This window comes from Mus musculus, chromosome 2 (assembly GCF_000001635.26).
Source record: "Mus musculus strain C57BL/6J chromosome 2, GRCm38.p6 C57BL/6J".
Classification (NCBI taxonomy): domain Eukaryota; kingdom Metazoa; phylum Chordata; class Mammalia; order Rodentia; family Muridae; genus Mus; species Mus musculus.
Genome location: NC_000068.7, coordinates 60,350,218 through 60,374,108, shown reverse-complemented (window position 1 = coordinate 60,374,108; position 23,891 = coordinate 60,350,218). Strand labels below are relative to the sequence as shown.

Here is a 23,891-nt window from a genome sequence, read left to right as displayed (position 1 = left end):
TTGACTGTATTTACATACCAGGCATGTATTTCCTCCTGTGGAGTGGGCCTTCAATGCAACTGGGAGTCGGTTGGTTGGTTGCCCCGTTACCTTTATGCCACCATCCCACCCATAGGCAATTCTTGCCACTTCTTATCACTGTAGCTCACAGCATTCATAGCTGGGTAATACTGTCGCTGACTCCCTCCCAGTCCCGGCAGACTGGATAGCATTTTCCAGTACTTCTGGTCAACCCAAACTTTCTGGTCAATACCACTTGATTTCTACATGTCCTGTGACCAGTATGTGTAGTATCTTCAATAATAGGGTCTCACTGTTAAGTTCTGATGGGCAACCAAGAGCAGTGTCAATAGCCTGATTGTGTGGGGGATCTTTGGGACACCTCTGACCAATCGCTTGAGGGGACATATACCACATTCTAGCTTAGTGAAGGTTACTTTTATTTGGCAACCTATGGCTTCTGGAAGGTACATTATCCCTGTGTAGGGTAACTCCAAGTAAATTCTTAAATATAAAAATATGTAGATATTCATTTACATAAAAAATTTAAAAGTAGGTTTTCATATTTCTTTAAACTTCCTAAGTGGTAGTCTTCTCCTATCTCCCTCCTCTGCCCTACCCTCCCACTCCTCACCCCACCCAAACCTCCTTCCCATGACTCCTCCATACCACCTGTGTTCTACCATCCTCCCTTTTTTGAGAGCTTTCTTGCCTCTTTCTGAGTCTAGTCAACTTACCGAGTTTGAAGGGAAGATAAGGACTTCCTCCTAAATCTGACCATAGACTCCGGAAGACAGTTTAAGTTCCACCCTAACCATTATCTGCTGAGAGTTTTCTGCTTAAAGAATCTCATTCTATTTCTTGTGAAGACCAAAAAAATAAAAATAAAATCCAGGAGTGTCTGGTTCTGCTCTTAATGAAGAAATATTGGAAACTTGGAGATGGGGGTTTTCTTTTCCTTCAGGTCATGACCATTGAATCGTTCAAGTGTGTCTATTGGCCAGCCTCCTCTGAACTTCAGAATTGTTACCTGAGGGTCAAGGAGCTGGCTTTGTGGGGAAATGGCTTGCTCTGCATGCTGTGCATGAGGATCTGAGTTCAAATCCTAAGCATCCATGGAAATCCTAGTTGGACATGGTAGCCTGTTTATATGCCCTGGAGATAGAGACAAGACCCCTGGCTAGCATTGGAGAGCAATCTAGGAAGAAAACCTATGTCAACATCTGGCCTCATACGCATGTACACAAGAGGACATACACATACAAACATGCATGCACTGCAGAGAAAGAAATGGGTGACAGAGGAAGAGAGAGGAGAGAGAGACAGAGACAGGCAGGGACAGACAGAGAGCACAGGGAAAAGACAGAGTTGTTGCTTGAACTTAAAGTGATTGCCATCTGGATACCCCTTAAGGACAAGCTTAAATACTGTGCAACATGATTCTCTAACATGGCAACTAGAAGGAGACACTGTACCCAAAAGAATGGCTCAGAATGCATTTGTGTGTGTGTGTGCGCATGCATCAGGGGCGATCCTCCCCTGGGGATTTGCTTTTCTGCCCTCGGTCCTTCTGAGAGAATAATTGTTATCTTTGACTCCCTCGGTCCTTAGAGTGTCTTCATTTCAGCAAAACTTGTCTTATTTTATGTTTTCTTATTTATATGTCAATATATAAGTGATCAGCAGCACAGAAATGGGGAGAGAGACTCAGAGCCCTGCACATCAGTACCCAGGAGAGCGACAGAGACCAGAGCACAGCCAACAGGGCTGAATTTAATACTCGAAATGCTAAAGTCCTTTTAGACACATAGAGTTCTGCCTAATAAGGATTTACATCTGAGGTCAGGACCGCTATTGAAGGGGAAGGACTAAGGGAACTGAAGGGGATGGCAACCCCATAGGAAGACCAACACTCTCAACTAACCTGGACCCCTGGGAGCTCCTAGAGACGAAGCCACCAACCAAAGAGCATACACGGACTGGTCCAAGGCCCCTGGCACACATGTAGCAGAGGACTGCTTTGTCTGCCCTCAGTGGAAAAGGATGTGCCTAATCCTGTAGAGACGGGATGCCCCAGGGAACAGGTATGCCTCAGGGAGAGGGGAGCACCCTCTCAGAGGCAAGGGGGAGGATGAATGGGATGAAGACCTGTGGGAGAAGGACTGGGGGGGCAGCAACATCTGGAGTGTAAATAAATAAAATGATGAATATTAAAAAGAGAGAGAGAAAATTTATACCCGATTTTAATTCGCACAGAGGCCAAGGCCAAAGCTATCTCCATGCCCTGAGGCTGTCTGGGTAACTGACACCTCTTGCTCTCTGCCATCAGAGAGCTGCAGGTCCCTTGTGAGTAGTTGTCCCTCTTCTCCTCCCACCTTCAGCCTTAACCACATACTAATCCTGCCAATCCTAACTTGCAAATTTGCACGTGCCCCTTCCTATTCTAAAGCTAAGAACCTTCTCTGGGCCCGCTCTCTCTAACTCCTGATACTGGTCCATGCCCAACCCCGCTGTCTATCTTTACAAGGATAAAGAAAGCAGGATATTCAAGCCCCCACCACATAAAGTCCAAAGTTACCCAGCCTGTTGTTGAAAAGCTGGGGATCAAAGTGAAGATTCATTTCCCCTACATAACAGTTTCTATTCCTCCCTTAGCTTTTGCTACCTGTGTGTGTGTGTGTGTGTGTGTGTGTGTGTGTGTATACATATACATACACACACACACACACATATATATATATATACATATGTATATATATACTTTAACAATACTAGCATTTATTTAACATTTATTTTGGGCTCCCTCAAACTTCACCGTAAGAATCGTCTTTATACAAAAATACTTTAACTGTAAAAAAAAAAAAAAAAGTTTATGAATGAATTGCTTTTAATTAGATCCAATATATACAGTTATATCCTAAGATATCTTGGCTCAGCTGGCATCTTAAAATGACAGATGTTTATTGACTCCTGTAGAGAATGGACAGAAGCTTTGTGCGCTTGGTGGCTCTTTGGAGCCTGCCAAACCCCAATTACTAACGTGATTCGTTTTCCACGTAAGCACCTGACCTCACAAGTCTGTTACAGTGGCATCTTCAGTTGTTGGTTTAAAGATGTTGTCAGCCTAAATCCACACAGTGAGAGAGGATTCTTGTCAGGATGCCTGTAGTAATAAAGACATCCACAGGGTCCAGGCAGGCCAACACCAGCAAAGGACAATTGAGAACAAAACGCTTATGTTAACAGAGAGCATAGTTAGCTGCCTGCATCCAGCTTGCCTCTTGTTTGCTTGTTGGTTTGCAGTGGGCTATGTGACACAGAGAACTGTGACAACCATCTTTGAGCCATGGGTACCTGGAGACCTGCAGAAGCAGTTACTGGTGTAAAGTTGTTGGTGTGTGTCAGTGACTACTCCAAGAAGCTGTCCTTATCCCTGTGGTCCGTGATGATTGGGACCCGATGTGTGAAAGTAGTTATACTTCTCAAAAGTGGAAATCTCACCAACAGCTCTGATCTCACAGGCTTGTGGTGAGACACAAGGACAGAAATGTGTCTGAAAGCACTTTGCACACAGAAATAAAAGGTTTTAGAAAACCCTGAAGGTCCCAGCAGCAGCGTTGCGTCAGGCTCAGGGATTGTCCTCTCGGTACTGTCATAAGGAAGGGAGATTGGTCATGTGCCTTGGGGACTTTTTGGTGCAGTCATATTTGAAACATATGTGATGAGCAGGCTCCTTATAAAACAAAAGGTCACACCACCCTCTTTAGCAGAATCCTTCCCTTGAAAGCCACTTGTGTGTCATAGGGAAACAAAACAAAGATGTTTTTTCTACAGAGGAGCATCCGGATGGTTCTTACGTCTTCTGTACTGCTGTGTAATACCTTCCAAACTCAAGTCTCTCACTTGGGCAAGTCTCTCACTTGGGCATATGAACACTGGAGGATGAGGAAGGGCATAGATAGAATTATATGCTAGTTCAAGCATCCTTTAAAACACATCTGCGAGTCTTTCTGAGGGACTCCAAAAGCCCAATGAAGGTTAATGAGATCCGATGACTGCGCTCTCCCGAATGGCCATTCTTTCATTGGATAATAACCAGTTTTGAAGAAATTGAAGCTATAGACAAAAGGTGACAGAAATAGATACGTGGTTAGCTGCCCTATAAAGCATGTTTCCAAGAAGACAGTTATTGACATAGTATTGAGCACTTCCTCTGGGGTTCCCAGGCATATCTGCTTTGTGATAATTTCCCAGTGCCTCTCTGGGGACCAGAAAAAAACACCAAATAAAAGTTACCCCATTGGTCACCAACTTCTCCCATGACTGCCCTTTTAAGGCCAGTTTTTTTTCATAACCTGAATTACTATATCCTGACTCACTCCACGCATCTACTCAGGAATCTAGCAGCCCTCTTCCTTCACTTCCTCAAAGCCACAGCTTCAATTCTGTTGGGCAACAATAGCCTTTGTCCATCTTTCTAATCCCATAAGTGTTTCCTAAGCCGACACATAGGTCAGCGATGCCAGCCTCACACTCACTAAAGAAATGGAGGTGAGTCTAGCTGGGCTGCCTTGTCTGGCCTCTGGAAGAGGATGCGCCTAGCCCCACAGAGACTTGATGTGCCAGGGTGGAGGGAAACCCAGGGGGATCCCCCACCTGCTCAGTGGAGAAGGAGAGGGGAAAGGGAGGAATGAGTGTGGGTGACAGGGAGGGGGAAGAGAGCAGGATGTAAAGTGAATAAAAAAGGAAAGAAATGGAGGTGAATTGGATCTCTGTCAAGATACCCATTTGATGGAAGTACCTGTGTCTGCCCACCCCCCACCCCCACCCCACCTCCATTCTGGAATCAGTCTCCTCTCACTTGATCAAGCCAGGGTCTTTCATTGCTTCCTTACATCACAGAAAAGAAACCTTACATTTTGCTAAATACACAGTGGGCAACCCTGGAGTTAAGCACTGATAGTCCCAGTTCGAAATGCAGAAACTACAGGAGACTCCAGCATTCAAAGGACAGATGAGAGCAGTCAGTCTCTGTGCTCTTTCCACAGTATATGGCCTGCTCAGATATTGTAGGCTCATAAGTAAAATCAACACTCTTCCTTCAAATGTTTTAGAAATTAGCTACCCTGAGATGGTTGCTCAGCTCTGAACTCTACTCTTCTTCCTCCCCATCCCACAGAGATATACACCAGAGATGGGAATTCCTACGGGAGACCTTGTGAATTCCCTTTCTTGATTGGTGAGACATGGTACCATGACTGCATTCATGATGAAGATCATAGTGGGCCATGGTGTGCCACTACCCTAAGTTATGAATATGATCAAAAGTGGGGCATCTGCCTACTACCAGGTATGTATGGGCTGGTGAACTCTCTAATAGCAAGAAGAGAGTAGCGTTTGTAGGAGGCAAAGGGAGGAAGGAGGAGTTTAAGAGGACTTAACATGTCTGCAGCAGATATTATCCAAGATACGGAATGTGCGTTTGCAGTAAGGGGAGGAAGTTGGGTACAGTTTTAATTTTGCCTTCAGAATCTGCTCAAGAAGAGAAGCAGGACCGTTTGTGGAAGATGAAATTGGGGGAGGGCATTGGGGAAGCTCAGCTACATCGGGAGAAAAGTGGAAAGGGCACAGCAGGTGGGAAGTCACAGCTTCAGGAGAAAGTGGGGCATGGGACACAGGAGCTTGGCTAGAAGGAGATCGCCTCTGTGAGTTTCCTGAAGCAAACCAGAGCAACAGGTACAGATGGGCTGAGCCAAATTTAGGATTGTGACTACTTAAAGAAGATCTGTGCCCTGAAGCCAAGGCTGGAAGAGAAAGAGATACCTTTGGCCCTCTCCCAATTAGTGACGGTGTTTGCTCGCCATGCTATGTGTTGATAAGGGTATGCTTTCAAGTTGTTTCTCATTAGAAGAAACCTATCCAGGGTGCTAAAGCATTCATTCCTCTTTATAGAAATGGACAAATCAAAGAAGTGCTCATGTTACTGTCTGGTATATAACAGAGACAGTTTCTTAGCCAATGGGCGAGAGCTACAATAAATCACAGTAACTGGCGTGTGTGCTTAAGAAACATTGAATGCCAAGTGTGAGAGCTAACTCTCGCAACCTCAGCACTCACAAGACTGATCCTGGAGAACGATAAGTTTCTGGTCAGCCTGAGCTGTAGAAGTGTGGGAATACTCTCTCAAAGAAAATGAACGACAATAGCTTGAAAGAGTCTATTAAAAGGAGAGAAAGAACTTCGGATGTAAATAATAATAATAATAGTGAATAATTAAATGACCTCTTGTCTTAGTTTGGGTTTCTACTGATGTGACAAAACACCAGGACCAAAAGGCAAGTTAGAGAGGAAAGGGTTCATTCGGCTTACACTTCTGTGTCTCTGTTCACCGTTGAAGGAAACCAGGACAGGAACTCAAACAGGGCAGGAACCTGGAGGCACAGGCTGATGCAGAGGTCATACGGTGGTCATCTTGCTGGCTTGCTCCCTATGGCCTGCTCAGTTTGCTTTCTTATAGATTCCAAGACCACCAGCCCAGCATAGCACCACCCACATAAACTAGGCCCTCCCCCATCAATCACTAAGTAAGACAGTGCCTTACAGCTCTGTCTTATGACAGATCTTACAGCAGTGTTTCTCAATTGAGGAACCTCCCATCTGATAAATCTATCATGTGTCAAGTTGGCATAAGGCTGTCAGTACCTCATTCCCAGCATCAGGCACTGTTCTAAGCCTTCAAAATCTATTATAACCATTCAGGCCCCATAACAACTACAGAAAAGCACAGTGAGGCCAAGGTGGCCCACGTAGTTGCATAAGGTCTTGAAGGTCCAAGAAACCTGTCTGTGAAGCCTTTGCCCCAAATGGCTCTACTTTCCTGCCCAGAGAAAAGGCAGCCTGGCGGTAGCGTATGCTGATCCCTTCTTAAGAGACCCCAAGCTTCTGATCAACTTGAAGAAGTTAGACAGGGCCAGCAATTCCATACATTAGGGGGCACCAATACCAGTTGGAGTGTTTGTTAGAACAGAGAGCCACCTCACAAGGTTCTGAGTCAGTGGATTTGAGGTGGGGTCGTTTCACAAGTTCCCAGGTCATGGTGATGATGCTGGCCTGAGGACCTCTCTATGAGAGTTGCTCTTCTAGACCAAGGACCGGGCTTTTTAAACACCTGGAATATTTTTAAAAGTGCACAGTGTTTGCTTCTTATCATTTATAACAAGTGAATTGTGGCTACGTGTTCTGTTTAACTCCCACTATTGCTTGGGTCAGAGATTTCAGGTGAGAGGAAGAAGCCCTGGTTGATGGAAAGTCCTGCCAGAGTCAGACCACACTTATGTGAAGCCTGGTAGAGAAGCCAGCAAGATGCCCATTCTGCAGCATGTTTGCCTGGTCCACCTTGTTGTCTTGACTGAACTCTGCCTGTGTACCTAGCTGCCTTCTTGGCCAGAGGGTGTTCGTGCATTTGTGTATCTACCAGAGTTGCTTTTTTTTATAAAAGAAAGCTACATTCTCAAATCTGAGGCTTGCTAAGCCATGGAGGTAGCGTGGAATAGCAAACACACTCTGTGCAGTCAGCAGTGGATCTCTGAGAGCCTCTCCAGTGTATAGAACCACGAGTGTACTATTTGGGGTATAACTGGTACTATTTGGTGTGTAACTAGTAGTGGAAAGCCCCTTTGAAACTCCCTGGGTGGAGCATTAAGTCACGTGATCCAGCCTGAGTTGGTTTTCCCTCTCTCTGGGATCACATAGGAAAATGAGTATATTTTGAACCAGTTATCTCAATATCTATATAATTTAATCATGGTACAACTTGAAGATTCTTTATTTGAAACACACATTTCTATATCTATATCTATATCTATCTCTATCTCTATCTCTATCTATATCTATATCTATATCTATATCTATATCTATATCTATTACATAGCTTGGAGAGGGAGGGTATTTAAGTGAATAAGAGTGCTTGCTATGCAAACATGAGAACTTGAATTCAAATTCTTGGCACCCAAATTTAGAAAGAGAAAGCTATACATAGTTCAGGACGCCTGCCAGTAACCCCAGTGCAGTGGAGGTCAAAGATAAGAGGATTGCTGGGGTTTGCTGGCTGCCAACATAGCTCCAGGTTAACTGATATATTCTGTCTCAGGGGAAGGTGAAGAGAGTATAGCAGAACACCTGATGTCTCCCTCCTGTCTCTGCTTGCACATACACACACCAGCACAGGCACCTGCCAGCACAAACATGGGCACAAACCCATGCTTGCACAAACCACACATACACACCGAGAATACACTATAAACCTTCTGTATTGCACACTCATGTTTTTATGCCTATATGTGCACATGTAATGTGAGTTCTACATCATTAATTGTATTCATGTAGTCAATCATCTGTCCAAATATTAAGGAGAAATTTGGGCTCAAGTTCTGAAATAAAGACGTCACTATGCTCTGTGTCTTAGCCATTTTCCACTATGTACTGTGTCTTAGCCATTTTCCACTATGCACTGTGTCTTAGCCATTTTAATAGCATCTCTATGCATATGGTACTTTCTAGGCAGGCTGCAGACAACAATCTTTGCCAAGTTCAAGTGAGCTTATTTTCCATTGGCCCAGTGAGCCACACCTTCATATACTGAAGCCTCCATCATCAGGCAAAGGGCTTGAAGGAACACTGGTACAAACATGGCACTGTAGCTGACAGGACATAGAGGGAAAGTGGAAGAGTTAGCCCGCTTGAGTCATTTGGTATGCTCTGACTTTCATTTCAGTGAATAATGAAAAGACCCAGATACGTTCCATGTGGTGACAGCCTCCGTTTTGGCACGTCCTAAGAGAATGTAAATTGACTTGCCATCTTGTAAGCACGCCAAGTAACAGAAAACACTATTTCCTTATTTTACGATCACTAATTTATCTCTTTATCAACAGAAAGTGGCTGTGAAGGTAACTGGGAAAAGAATGAGCAGATTGGAAGTTGCTACCAATTTAATAATCAGGAAATTCTGTCTTGGAAAGAAGCTTATGTTTCCTGTCAGAACCAAGGAGCTGACTTACTGAGCATCCACAGTGCTGCCGAATTAGCCTACATTACGGGTAGGTTTAACTTGCATGTGGTAGAGCAGACATCTGGAATTGTAAAGATGCTTTCTTCTTCTACACTGAATAACCAGGCATGCTCTTTTGATGATATCCTTTCTGGCCTCTCTTAAAATCTAAACCTTAACATTGAAGCGTACAACGAAAAAAGGAAGGGGGATTGAATGTAAGCATATCCCATGTGTTGAAATGCACCTCGTGATAGAAACTAGAGGGGAAACTGCTGTTTAGAAAGCAAGTTAGAGTACAGGATACAGTTAGTGACCTAATCCTAAATGGATAGAATGGAGAGGAGAGGGCAAACACTAGACCCCTGGACACCACAAAACAGAGAATTCGAGGAAGACAGAGCTGGGAGTGAATCATGCTAGCTGACCTCAGTGGAGAGTCTTCATATGGGAGAGGAAGGCACAAGGACAAGGAGAGGTTTAGGATTTTCTTTCAATATTTTTAAAATATTGTGCGTATGCACACATGTGCATGCCTGTGTATGCGTGTGTTTTCATGTGTGAATGTCAGTACACTGGGAAGCCATAAACGGGCGTCAAATCCTTTGGAGCTAGAGTTGCAGACTGTCGTGAGTGCTGGAACCTGAAGGAGCGGAGCCTCCGCCTCGGGAAGGAGTGCTAAAGACGTGCTTAAATGGACAGGGGAACGCACACCCAGCCTCAACGCTTCACAAAGAATTACAAGCAACTAAAAAATCTTGAGAGTAGGAGGAGCAGTCCTCCCCGAGGAAGAGCACACTGACTGGTTATCCAGTACCAAATGGTCAACCCTGAGAGCATCCGTACAAGCGACATTGTACACACAGAGCAGGGTGTGTTTGTATTTCGGTGTATATACATAGCATATACATATATGCATGTAGTGGCAATCAATGAAAAAAGAGGCTGTGAATTTAGAAGAGAGCAGGGAGAGGTGTATAGGGCAGTGTAGAGGGAGGAAAGGAAAGGGGGAAATGATGTCATTGCACTATTATAATCTCAGAAAATAAAAGGAGTCCTAAAGCGGATGAATAACAAGGATATGCAGAGTGGAGTTTGTTTGGTCTTGTTTTGTCTTCAGGGTAGTAGAAATTTAAAATATTATATACATACATAAATTCATATACACATGTATATAATATATGATATAGTATGTATTTAGTTATATACAATATATTATGATATATATTTTGTATATAATGAAAATATCATTCCCCAAAAGCCTTTCATTTTTAGCAATCAGTGATTGATTGACACTGGGAATCTATTTCCAGAAACAAGAGGTGACCCCTTTAGTGAGTCCCTCGAAATCCTAAAGGGTTTTCTTTTTCTTTCTACCTGTCTTGCATCTACTTAGTTATTTCTTTTGAGGTTTATTGTTGTTGTCAATACATAGATGTGGTGATAGATTTGGGTTGTTTGGACTCATCATATTTCCTATATAACTGCCCTTCTCAGGACCTACAACCAACCAAGTCCCCCTAAAACTCCAAAGAGAACCCCATATGCCCCAGGCAGGAACACTTCCTAATTTGTCTTCACCCTGAGAATTTTTCCACCTTGAGCTGCTTGAGCTGCTTGACCTGCACCCCAACGCTAGGACAATCCCAAGGCTAGGATAGTTCCCAGGCTAGGACAGTCCCAAGGCTAGGACAGTCCCAAGGCTAGGGCAGTCCCAAGGCTAGGATAGTTCCCAGGCTAGAACAGTCCCAAGTCCAGGACAGTTCCAAGGCTAGGACAGTTCCAGGTTAGGGTGATTATAGCCTTTCTGAAGGAGCTGTAGAGTTCTTCTGTGGCTCAATTTAGGCATAAGTTATCAGGCTTGTCATCGCTCACTGTGGAAGGAGGAAGAGAAATACGCAGTCAGACCTGAACAGAAACCTCAGGGGCACCAAATGTGTCTTAGGAAAGTATTTGCAAATTATGTTTCTGGCATGAGGTTACTATTCAGAATTTGTAAGGAACTCAAATAACTCAATAGCAAAATTTGACCAAGCAAGAGCTATAGACCTAAATAGAAAGTTGTAAAAACCCCACAAAACTAGTCAACAGATAGGTTCGAGTTTTAAATGCTCAAAATAACTAACCACTGGATAAATACAAACTAATGTCACAGTAAGATATCACTTCTTTACATTATAGTGGCTATTAAAAATAAATAAATAAATAAATAAATAAATAAATAATAGTAATAATAATAAATGCAAATGAGGGCAGGAAGAAAGGAGACCGTTTACACACAGTCTGGAAAACTGAAAAGTAGTGCAACCATTGAGGAAGTGAGTATAAGGTTCCCCAGAATATTGAAAATAGGACTGTCTGGCAGCTCCTGGGCTAGGTACACAGCCTAGGAAGGAAAAGAGCACGCTAGGGAGATGCCCACTATTGCACGTTGATGGCAGCACTACTCACGGTGACCAACATAAATAACCAACAGCAATCGACAAGGATTTCTACCACCCAGTGAGAGAAAGAAAAACTGGCATATACTCGGTGGAAGAAATCCCTGGCATTTGTGATAGTTCAGACATTATGGTAGGTGAAGTAAGGGGAGGCACGGAAAGGGGACCACCACAGGCTGTCAGTCATAAGAGCCATCTAAACTCCTGATCTCCTAAGAGCTGAGAGGACTGGGAAGGGAAAGCTTCAGGGAGCAGCAGGAAGGAAAGCCAGGGGCATGGGGAGAGGTCGGTCAGCAGGTACAAAGTAACATTTACAACGGAGTGGTGGTGTCCCCTTGCACAGTGAGGTAGGTGATGGTAGTTGTTGGTCATACACTGTATATTTCAAAATAACTGGAGAGAATTCGGACTGCTTTTATCACAAAGAAAAGATAAGTGTTTAAAGTGATAAGTGTGCCCATTTCCCTGGTTCGATCGCACAGTACGTCAAAAGTTTCACACAGACCCACAGACACATATAGTTCCTATGTGCCAATTAAAAGCAGACAAAAGGAGGAAACAGAGTAAACGACTTGCCTGTTCCTTCAGTCCAAGGCTCTCTGCTGGCAAGCATCTGCAAGACAGTCCAAGTGTCCTGGGCTGTAAGTAAAGAAAAAGCCCAGCTCTTGATGGTCTACATAAGCTGTCTCTGTCCTACGTGTCTACCCGACAAGTACATTTAGGACGACGTACCCATTTCTCACTTACATCCGCTGGCTTAGCAGCATGGTAGAAAACTTAAATTTTATAACTCCAGTGACGTCAATACAAATTAAAAAGACAGTAAGGAGACGAATCAGGGACTTTAGTTCAAAAAGATCCCATTATGTTAGTCTGTCCTTGCTGCCTACAGGTACGCACCAGGGTTATGCAGCAGTAGTTGCGTCCTGTGGGGGGGTGGGGGGGTTATCTGAAAAACCTTCGTAGGAAGGATGTGGCTGAATCTGTACTGGATAGGAAGGTGCTCCTAGTATCCTGCTTGAACCATGGCAGGAAGGTGGAAGTGAATACAAACAGCATTCGAAATATCAGGGGACATGGTTACGTCTGGAGCACCAGAAATACTTCTTAGTTTGCAGGACTTCTTTTGGAATGTTGGAAAACCAACTGCTTTTTACTAACAAGGGGAGCCATGCATTAGATTTCATCTTCAAGTGTGCTCAGTAATGGTTCTAGCAGCTGTTGCAGGAGCTTGTGGGGGAAAGGAGAAGGAAGAATTCACAGTTCTTGCCCAACCTCAAGGCTTCTAACCAAACACCTGCCCTCTCTTTACTCAATAAAGCATCGCTGCCGTCTACTTCCTTGGGAAAGGTGGGCAAACTTTCTCACCCCCTTACTTCTAGCTGTATCTAGACTGTGGTCCCTCCAGCTCCTCCAAAACTCCTCCTTTCCCCCAAGACCTTTGTGACTTACCGGCTGTTCTCCCATGCTCCCATCCCGATCACGATGCTGACTCTTTCATTTGCCAACATCCTGCGTAAACATCCACCATTGGAGATATGCTTATGTCTGGGTCCTGGGAGCCTCCCTCCTTCTTTCTTAACGAAGCTCCTTTGTAAGCCCCCAAAAGGCCTACTTTACACGTTTGGCTTCTAGAGTCGTCAGGGAGGCAAAGATTAGGTATAGTCAAAGTTGCTCTTGAAAGGTTCTCATAGTCTGAATATGATTTTTCTCTGTGAAATCCCTATAGTCTATAATACATACACATAGGCACCTTATAGGGCGATAGATAGGGACATGCTGTAATAATACACATATTCCCCTGTGAGTAATTAGGAAACTGTTAAGTAATTATCAGCTGAAAATACCCAACAAGTTTATAAAGATCCCATCCCAGCCTCCCCTGTCATTCATAGACCGTCTCATCTGTTGCTCTGTCTCTTCTACCTGGCCTTCAATTAATTTTTCAAATTCTTCCCTCATGGTCTTGATAAAGTCTTTCTTTCCAGGTTCATGGCCTCCTAGATGATGGTAAATGTCTTAGTTTTTTCTTTTCTTTTTCCTTTTTCCTTCTCTTTCCTTTCCTTTTCTTTTCTTTTTCTTTTTTCTCTTTCTTTTTGATATTTTCTTTATTTACATTTCAAATGTTTTCCCCTTTCCATGTCTCCCCTTCGGAACCCCCCATCCCATTCCCCCTCCCCCTGCCTCTATGAGGGTGCTCCACCACCCACCCACTCCTGCCCTGGCATTCTCCTACACTGGGGCATTGAACACCCTCAGGCCCAAGGGCCTCTCCTCCCACTGATGTCCAACAAGGCTATCTTCTGCCACATATGTGGCCAGCACCATGGGTCGCTCCATGTGTATTCTTTGGTTGGTGGTCTAGTCCCTGGGAGCTCCAGGGGGGGTCTGGCCTGTTGACACTGTTGCTCCCTCCAGTCTGCAAACATCCTCAGCTCCTTCAGTCCCTTCTCCAACTCCTCCAAAAAGACAACATTTAATTGGGACTGGCTTACAGTCTAACAGGTTCTGTCCATTGTCGTCATGGTGGGAAGCATGGCAGGATGCAGGCAGACATGGTGCTGGAGGAGGAGACGAGAGCTCTACATCTTGATTTAGAGGCAGCCAAGAGGAGACTGTCTTCCATACTGGGTAGAACTTATGCACAAGAAACCCCAAAGCCCATGCCCAGAGTCACACATGTATTCCACCAAGGCTACATCTACTCCAACAAGGTCACGCCTCCTAATAGTGCCACTCCCTGTGGGCCAAGCATTCAAACACATGAGTCTATGGGGGCCAAACTTATTCAAACCACCACAGTAAAAATCCTTACAATCATCCTTATGTTCTTTATGTTCTTTCTTCATGATATAAGGATTCATGCAAGCATGGGCACATCCATATTTTGTATCCACATCAGGTAGCATATGGGCAACTAGTCTCACCGTTGACATTATTTATACTTCCCTGTCCCCTTCCCTTCTTTTCCCGACGGTTTTGATTATGAAATAATAAGATTGTATGATATGTCTTCCTAACAACAAGTGTGTGTGTGTGTGTGTGTGTGTGTGTGTGTGTGTGTATAAAACTCTCATATCTACTTTGAACACACAACATAATAGAGTCATGAAACGGTTCCCACACATATTTGTAACCCAGAAATGCTTTTCTGTTTGAGGGGTCACCAGCTGTTCCCCTCCACGAAACTGAACTTTCTATGTGGTAAATACTTTTTGGTTTTGATTTTTATATTCATAAGCCTGGCAAATAATATGGGCTTTATGGCTTTGACCTGTCAGTTTGGGATACAATCAGATCTTCAACATCTGGGCAGAGGATGGAAACTGCTTTTCAGTAAGCCTTCTCTGTAAGGACTGAAAATACATAGTGAAACTGCCACTCAGAACATTCTTTTACCGCAGAGGAGGGAGAACTGGACATTGGGAAAGCAGAATTGAACAAATTTATTAGACTGTGACCTTCTCAAAAAAATGAAGTTTTCTTGTCTCTTAACATGGCCTGCCTTTGTTGCCTAGACAGTCCTAGTGAGATTCCTGTTTCAGTTAAGACTTTGGGGTTTTTTTTGTCTATCAATAAAAACCTACTTTGATTTATATAATTTTGTCATTGTTAGAAATTATGTAATTCTATGTGTCTCTGCATATATGTGTGTGTATGCATGTGTGTGTATCTTGTGCTTTTTCTTTGGCCCTTTATCTTCTATTTGTTATCTTTGTCTTATTCTGGTTTCTTCATTTTGATTTTATGATCATTATTATTTTATATGCTTATTTTTGTGAACTTGGGTGCGTGGGGAAGTGGGGAGGCTCTGTGAGGAGCTAGGGGAGGAAAAACCATAACCAGAATATATTGTATAAAGGATGTGCTTTCTCCGGGCGTGGTGGTGCACGCCTTTCATCCCAGCACTCGGGAATCAGAGGCAGGCGGATTTCTGAGTTCAAGGCCAGCCTGATCTACAAAGTGAGTTCCAGGACAGAAAAAAAAAAAAAAAAAAAAAAAGATGTGCTTTCAATTAACACATTTTGTAATTCCTACAGGAAAAGAGGACATTGCTAGACTTGTTTGGCTTGGACTGAATCAGCTCTATTCTGCGAGAGGTTGGGAATGGTCAGACTTCAGGCCACTCAAATTTCTTAACTGGGATCCAGGTAAATGCTCGTCCCCAGCAATGTGAACAGAGTAAAAGCTTCAAAAGCTAGGACCTTTTTACTCATCCAGAGCTTATAAAATTTCCTGTACAGTCAGATCTCATGCTTGCTTCGTCAGAATTTTTTTCAGACCTCCTTAACTGTGGTGTTATTTCAGCCAAGTTAGCCATGCCATGGGCAATGGAGCATTGGCACCTGGGCTTTAGGGCATCCCTGCGTTTTTAAAGTAAAAACAGAATGAACCCTACGGCATGGCCAGGAATCGTTCTATATCCCATAGGGTCTTGACTCCCAATGTTGTACTTAGTCTTCAGCTTGCCCTTAATGGAGAAAAATCCCTGACTTCCACACAATAGCACCTAAACACTAAGAACACAACAGATGTAGTTTATTACACAAGTAAATACATCAACAAAAATAACCTCCTGTTTAGCCAGAAGCTCTTTATCTACAAAGAAAAGATGAGGAACCTTTTGAAACCTAAAACCTGAATGATATAACATGAATAACAGTGTTCCACCTACATAGAAGAGAAATGGATTGAATATTATAAAACAACCATGATGCTGTCGTCAACTAAGTATTTTTATTAGTAAACAGAGTGACTCTATTGAGTCAAAAATAGACTATGCTAGGCAAGTGCTCTACTACTGAGATAACAGTCCCACTCCTTAAATTGATATTTAAGGTCTTCAAGGCAGTTAATGTTTCTGTCTGGTTGTAAGTATTTGCCTTAAGGTAAATTTAATACACACTAAGAGGCTCTGGCCACAGGTGTGTGTGGTGGAAGCAGCTCTAGGGCAGAGATAGGTTTGTTTTTCTGCTGTGAGTTAGCTCTCATGGATCAGAACGTGCCCCTCCATCTCGTGTTTCAGAAGAGGGACAAGTGAGCGTGCTGTTGCTCACTGCGGCCTATAACTTTTCAGTTTAGTTGAAAGTTTTAACCATACCGTGAGCCTCCATTAGACAGAAACTTATGAACTTGGATAATTTTAAGTCCACTCTATCCCTAACCTCCTTCTACCTCCTTGGAAATCTGTCTTTTTTAAGGCACGCCCGTTGCACCTGTGATTGGTGGGTCAAGCTGTGCCAGAATGGACACAGAGTCCGGGCTGTGGCAAAGTGTTTCCTGTGAATCTCAGCAGCCTTACGTCTGCAAGAAGCCACTGAACAACACGCTGGAGCTCCCAGGTGTGCCCCCACTTCCTCACGTGTACAAATGAGGCCAGAGTTCTGTGAACTCAAGTAAATGTGTGCCAGATAACTGCTCTCCTTTCCTTCCCTGGATACTGCCAATGGTTGTTTGTTTGTTATCCCCAGAACCCATGCTAAAGTGCCATGGTTGTGTATGTTCGTAATCCTGGTGCTGGAGGTGGGGGATGGGCAGAGCAGGAGAATCCATAGGGTTGACTATCCAAATAGTCTACATTAATTGATAAGCTTTGGGTTAATGAAAGACTCTATCTCACTTCCTCAAAGGAAGCTGATGACTTTCCTGAGGGTGGCACCTAAGGTTGTCCTTTGGACACACACACACACACACACACACAGGATCCACCTTTCTCATTCTCAAGTCCTAGGGATTGGAACTCAGATTCCTAGGTCTCTGTGCCTGCAGAGCGAGGGCTCTTACCCACTGAGCCATCTCCCCAGCGCTGAATTCTTATCCAAAAAGGAATATCGAGCAATTTAAAAAGTAGTTGCATAGAGTAACGTAGGGGAATGTCTTATGATAGTAGGAAGAAATGAACATTTGTCTTTCAAGTTACCAAATATAGCCCATACAACAGAAAACATAATAGAGATGCCGCACAAGGGAGAATGTACGAGAACGGATGATAGAATAAATAAATATCTTGAAGTTGCCATCATTAAATAAATTGTGCCATTTCCATAGTATGTGCCTAGTACAACTGTGCCGGCAGGAAAATTCCAAGAGCAGAACAAAATGATATGCCTACCTATCATTGTAACTTTGTGGAGATAAAGGCTAGAGTGTGCGGATGATTGTTTGAGTTCATTTACATGTGGTTTTTCTCTCTGTTTCTTTCTATAATTGAATATCCCATAGTAATAATGAATGCCATTTAGAACCTAAGTTAATTGAGTTATTATCTTGCAAAAAAAAAACTTCACATTTTTAAGATGACTGTGTTTGCTTGTTAAAAAAAAACAAAACAAAACAAAATAAATGTTGCAAAAAGATCTGGATAAATGGAACAACGAAAGTGCTTTCTGGTTTTGCTACGAAAAGCAATAGCCCTTTGCCTCTGAAAGGTTAGATGCGCTTCATCATGGTCTGAAACTCACTGGTCTTTCAGAGAGGATGAAGGGGTCTAAAGAAGCCATTCTGTCCCCCCCCCCCTTTGCTGCCATCTCCCGAGGGTGCACTAAACAAATTCCACGTCCTGCTCCTTAAATCTCTACCTGCCCTTTATTGAACAGTAAGTATTAGCAAGCATCCACTTACCAAGCCGGTCACATTAGAAAAGAAGGCTTGAGTCTTCCTAGTCTCAGAGACATGGGTGGGGGTGACCCTCCAAATCTCCGACCTGGAAAAGGTTGTCAGCATCTGGCCTACTCCACAACTGTCTTCCACTTATTACAACTAAAGTCGTTTCCTTTCCCGACCGTGTCTATACCCCTTAAATATTCTTGTCCTGCCACATACCTTATGTGTCTCAGAATAGGGACAGTTCGTGCCTGAATCTCCTCAGGAGTTCTTATAATGCCAGATACATAGGAAGCACAGCATAACATTCATGTCACTGATAGCTGACATCACATCTCCCAGTTTTCCAGAAGTGTGTGACTCAAGGATGAACCATTTGAGGGCTGTGGATTCAAAATATATCTGTCTTTACTGGAATATAAATCGATGCTTCTCCCCCCCACCCCCCACCCCAGATGTTTGGACTTACACAGATACCCACTGCCATGTGGGCTGGCTGCCAAATAATGGGTTTTGCTATCTGCTGGCGAATGAAAGTAGTTCCTGGGATGCAGCACATTTGAAATGCAAAGCCTTCGGTGCAGACCTCATCAGCATGCACTCCTTAGCAGATGTGGAGGTGGTTGTCACGAAACTCCATAATGGGGGTGAGTTTGTTTGTCTTGTTTTAAACATCCTGTTTTAAATGCTTTAAAGCATCTCACGTTCCCCATTTTCAGTGAGAAGGAAAGGCTTTCAGCCCGCCCAGTAGGAGGAGCATATCCGGGGGCCTTTCAGTGGGAATGGGCGTGACCCGGGCCCTGCCTTATCCAGTGCTGTAGCTACTATGTGGCTTTTGAGCTCCTGAAAGGTAGCTGGGAAAAATGAGGAACTGGAGTATCAGTTTTGTTTCATCTTCATTTCTCTGCATCACGGCCACTATTTAATCAGCCACTCTCCCTCTGTCCAGAATTATGCCAAATCCTCTTTAAGTTCTTCTAAAAACCTACTTGATGATCCTTTTGCTTTTGTGATTATCTGGAATTGGACTGAAAAACAAAGACATCCTAGACTCCGCCCTCTTCCTAGAGGCAGACAGCGGAGGTACCTGTTATGTGCCAGCACGGCGCTCATTGCTGTCCGTGTGAAGACAGTAGTCATTTCAGCACAACAGTGGACAGGGAACATTTCTGACTAGGGTATCTATGACTGTGTTTATAGAGTTTCACTAATTACAAAGCAGAGTTTATGCACAGCAGATGTGAGGGACACTGAGCTGGCACATCCTAGAGCAGCTCTTCTCCCTGTGTGCAGTATGAGGGGCATTACAGGCCTGGCGACCCACCCTGTCTGCTCATCAACACCCTTAGTCAGCGACTAAGGAATACCGCTTATCAGCGCGTAAAAGTCAGTACCATGCCTATTATAACATACAACGGAGCAAAACCAAACAAAGAAAACACTTTTCTTTTAGATGTCAAAAAAGAAATATGGACAGGCCTTAAAAACACAAACAGCCCTGCTTTGTTCCAGTGGTCGGACGGAACGGAAGTTACTCTAACGTACTGGAATGAGAATGAGCCGAGTGTTCCCTTCAACAAGACTCCCAACTGTGTTTCCTATTTAGGAAAGGTAGGACACCTCCTGTAGTTTATTTATAGTCTTTTGTTGTTGTTGTTAGCGCTAATAATAATATTACCATTGTGCTAGGGACGGGAGTTGGGTGCAAGCTGAGAAGGAAAAGGTAACATCCCGTAGGTTGTCATCCTGAGAGCTGATCGCTGAGTGAGCAGTCTGCTCCCTGTCTAAGCACCCACTGCAGTCTGGAAAAGACACACAGACTCCTTAGAACTCTGGTGTCAAATGGCCTGCTTTCTTCAAGGGTCCAAGTCCCCATCAGCCTTTCTGCTCATTACGGTTGATGTTTGGCAGGTAACCATGGCTCAGCCTGAAAGAGTCTTCTTTTTATGCTCTGACTAAGTTTTGAATTAGTCATGATTTGAGGCTAACTGGAAAATGCTTTTTAATAGTTCAACTTTTAATAAAAAAATTTTAAGTAGTTTTTAATATTTATATTAAAAATTGGGTTAGATTTGTTCAGAAAATTATCTTTTCCTGAGATATAGCTTGCTAAACACTCTTTGAGCATGCTCTGGCTAGAAGCCTAAAATAGGCTATATCATGCACAGAAGGATTTAAACACCTCTTTTAGTTTTGTTTGTATCTCTTTCCTATAGGCAGCTGTCCCTCCTGGTAATCAGGGTGACTGTCACCCAGACATCTAGAAAGACTGTAAATGGAAGTGTCAAACTGTGTGCATATTTAGAAGTGTCCGATCGCAAAGAAGTGTTTTAGAAGTGTCACACTTGGTGCCCTACTTTAAAAGCCAAGATGTCTCAGCACGTCATCCGAAGTGAAAGTGAAAAGTGAAGGGCAGGCCTAGCTACACAGCCTGCCTGAATTCAAACGTGACCCTGGGTACAGTCAAGCCACCAACATTTAGTTTCAAGAAGCAATGCAACTAGGCCAATTAAGCAAAATCAAGTTTATGTAGCATATTTGAAAGAGACAGTTTTGATGTCTAGACTGGAGTAGAGTTGAAAGAAACCTTCGACCATACACTTCTTGAGCAGTAGCTCTCTCATCTCCACCACCATCCTTATGCAGATGAGGAAACGTGACTAGCCTTTAGTTGCTGTGTCCCAAAGATTTTAATCGCTGAACAAACTTCAGACAGGTCACAGGGAAGCGACTAGAATCCTGGCAGCTTTAGGAGGGTTCTTCTGTCTTGGACTTCTTATCTAAATGTCCTTTGGCTGTTTTATTGTTAAGCTTATAAGAAAAGGAACTTTGTGCATAGTGTGTTGTGGAGATGGCAGGCTCAAGCACTACCTTTCCCTGCGCACCCCCCGCCCCATGCCCTCTCCATAGTTACCGTGACTTCATTCTAAATGTTTGGCAAATAATTTGTTTGATAAGGATTTATTTTTTCCCTCTTTAAAAGTTAGGTCAGTGGAAAGTCCAGTCCTGTGAGAAGAAACTCAGATATGTATGCAAGAAAAAGGGAGAAATAACTAAGGATGCAGAGTCGGATAAGCTGTGTCCGCCAGACGAGGTAGGTGAAGTGCCTCTGTGCGTTCCTGAAGCGGAATTATCCCTCTGTGGTTAAAGACGATCTCTGAAGCTTAAACAATTCAAACATGGAAAGTAAAAGTACTGGTTTCTATTCCTACATTTAAGAAAAATTGAGAATGACGAGAATCATAAAACACTAGTGTTCTTGTGGAAAGAAAAAGCTTACCTATAAATATGTAAATATGACGATGTCGATAGTTAGATTTCCTCCAAGACAGTACTCTTCCTGAAAACTAATCCAACCAACAGCTGCAATAGTGTGGGTCAGGGAGAAAAGGCAAAGAACACTATGCCACACCTCAGTCGTGTAGAAGTGACCTGTGAAACCGAGCTGCATCCTTCCCAGGTGAGGACAGCCATGTCCTCTGCTTCCTCAGGGTAGACGATTTTGTCAGAGTCTGGGGCCAGGGGCTGTCATTAAGTCTCAAACTGTGTGATGGTATTCCTCTTCTGACTTAGGGCTGGAAGAGACATGGAGAAACCTGTTACAAGATTTATGAGAAAGAGGCCCCTTTCGGAACGAACTGCAACCTGACCATCACTAGCAGGTGTGACCATCAGTACACAGTAGTAGGAAACTTTTAACTGACTTTGCCTAAACAGTCTCCTAGGAAAAAAAAACCAGGGGTGAAGGGCTTTTTATTTCAAAAACTCTGAGCCAGTTCGTCCTTTGTAGGTTCGAGCAGGAATTCTTGAATTATATGATGAAGAACTATGATAAGTCCCTTCGGAAGTACTTCTGGACTGGCCTGAGAGACCCTGACTCTCGAGGAGAATACAGTTGGGCCGTTGCTCAGGGAGTAAAGCAGGCTGTGACCTTTTCCAACTGGAATTTTCTTGAACCGGGTGAGTGCTTTCTGAAGGGCTGGCAATGCTTTAGGAAAGAGCAGACAAGGAGAGCGTTGGGGTAGCGCTGAGCCTCACACTTTCACAGAGCACCAGATTTACAGCTGCCTTAACCTGGTCTGCAAAGCTTGCTTGTGTCTGCCTAGTCAGGTTTCTCCCGGAGACATAGACAGCTAGAAGGCCCTGTGGCACTAGGGACAGAAACAAGCAGCCACAGAAAGAGTGAGTCACAGGGGGCTATGACTTACCATCGTGCCAAGTCTACCTGTGGTTCTGATTTTATGATTTTTTTTCCCAAAAGCTTGTTCATGCTAAGGTGAAAGGTGGAGTTGGGAGCTTGGGCAAGCAGAAACTATTCTCTTGCTTCAGATTGAATAAGTATTCTAAATGCTAACTCATTGGAGATTAATGTCCTCATGCCAACTGGTTGCAGTGGTGAAGTGGGGGTAGAACATGGCTAGAGAAGGATAAAATAGAGAGGAAGATAAGAAGGCACAGGCTCAGCTGGGCCTGGTGGCATACACCTTTAATCCCAGTACTCAGAATGAAAAGGCAAGTGGAGCTCTGTGAGTTCGAGGCCAACCTGGTCTACATAGTGAGTTCCGGATAGCCAGAGCTGCATAACCTATAGAGAAAAACAAAAGGGCACAGGCTCAGTAAAGCACAGAAGCCCTTGCTATCCAGATGCTTCACACCAAAACAAACAAACAAAACAAAACAAAAAACCCAAAACAAACAAATAAAACAACAACAAAACAAAAAACCCACAAACACAAACAAACAAAAACCACATGTGAAATCCAAGGTTAAAACAAGAGTGGCATTAGTGAGTTCTGCATGAAGCGCTGTCGACACCCACTTCCTGACAAGGTCTGAGGGAAGAAGGGGTACCACCCCTTCTAGTTTAGCTTTCAGAGACTTAAAGGAGGTGGCATAGGGTAATGCCACCAAATTGCGCTACGAGAAAGCTCTCATTTGTATAATAAAGATAATGCCTAATTTTTAAGAAGCAGCCATGAGTGTGAGGGTTGGGTTTTTTTTTTGTTGGATTGGTTTCTTTAGAATGGGTGTTTCTCCCCCTCTTTTAATGTAAGTCTCAAATACAAATTAAACATTTCTTATGAAGTATTTTGCATTTTATCTCTCTGTCTCCTGACTTCATCCTGCAGGATTAAACATGTATTGATATTAGTCTCTGTGAGAATAAATTAGGGAGGCAGTGTAAGATAGCATTTATTTCTAAAGTTAGTTCATCTTTCTTCAAACAGCCCCAAACATTGATCATACTTCACCATGGAAACCAGAAGAACTAATGTAGAAGTTCCACCTGATTTTAGATCTGGGAAAATACAGGTTTCAATGATTCACTTATACCTGGTGATTGATCAGTAAAAATCCATATCTCCTGACTTCCAAGCCAGTGCTGTGTAGATTGGCTTATTCAAATAAGTCATTTTACTTTCCTCTTTTCAGATGTCTGATATTGTCTTGTGTTGATATAATGTGATCATTATGGTATTTTTCTATAGCATGGAAACTGGACTGTGTTATCTTAATAATAAAACACAATATTTGAAATACTCTTCACAAACTTGGTGACTCATGATCATGACTATCAGTGTGGGTAGCACTAATAATAGCAAAATTATCTCTTTATGTAGATAAGGTAGAATATAGCTGCGAATCCTGGTTAAATATCATTTAAATTAGAAATATTCTAATAGGTAAGACATAGAGTTCTTAAAATATAATCCCTGCACTTAGGAGGCAGAGGCAGGAGGATCTCTGTGATTGAGGCCAGCCTACAGAACCAGGGCTACACAAAGAAACACCTGTCT

The 23,891-nt window shown here is 43.3% G+C and overlaps 1 protein-coding gene across 1 annotated transcript in view; it reads left to right on the top strand.

Moving 5' to 3' along the window:
* Positions 1 to 23,891, top strand: part of Ly75 (lymphocyte antigen 75) — a 91,171-nt gene that overhangs the window by 9,165 nt on the left and 58,115 nt on the right. The window contains exons 3-11 of the mRNA NM_013825.4: positions 5,180 to 5,350; positions 8,934 to 9,098; positions 15,531 to 15,641; positions 16,692 to 16,832; positions 18,549 to 18,740; positions 19,547 to 19,704; positions 21,077 to 21,187; positions 21,667 to 21,755; positions 21,884 to 22,053. Of these exons, the coding sequence (NP_038853.2) occupies positions 5,180 to 5,350; positions 8,934 to 9,098; positions 15,531 to 15,641; positions 16,692 to 16,832; positions 18,549 to 18,740; positions 19,547 to 19,704; positions 21,077 to 21,187; positions 21,667 to 21,755; positions 21,884 to 22,053 (1,308 nt within the window). The remainder of the gene's footprint in view (positions 1 to 5,179; positions 5,351 to 8,933; positions 9,099 to 15,530; positions 15,642 to 16,691; positions 16,833 to 18,548; positions 18,741 to 19,546; positions 19,705 to 21,076; positions 21,188 to 21,666; positions 21,756 to 21,883; positions 22,054 to 23,891) is intronic.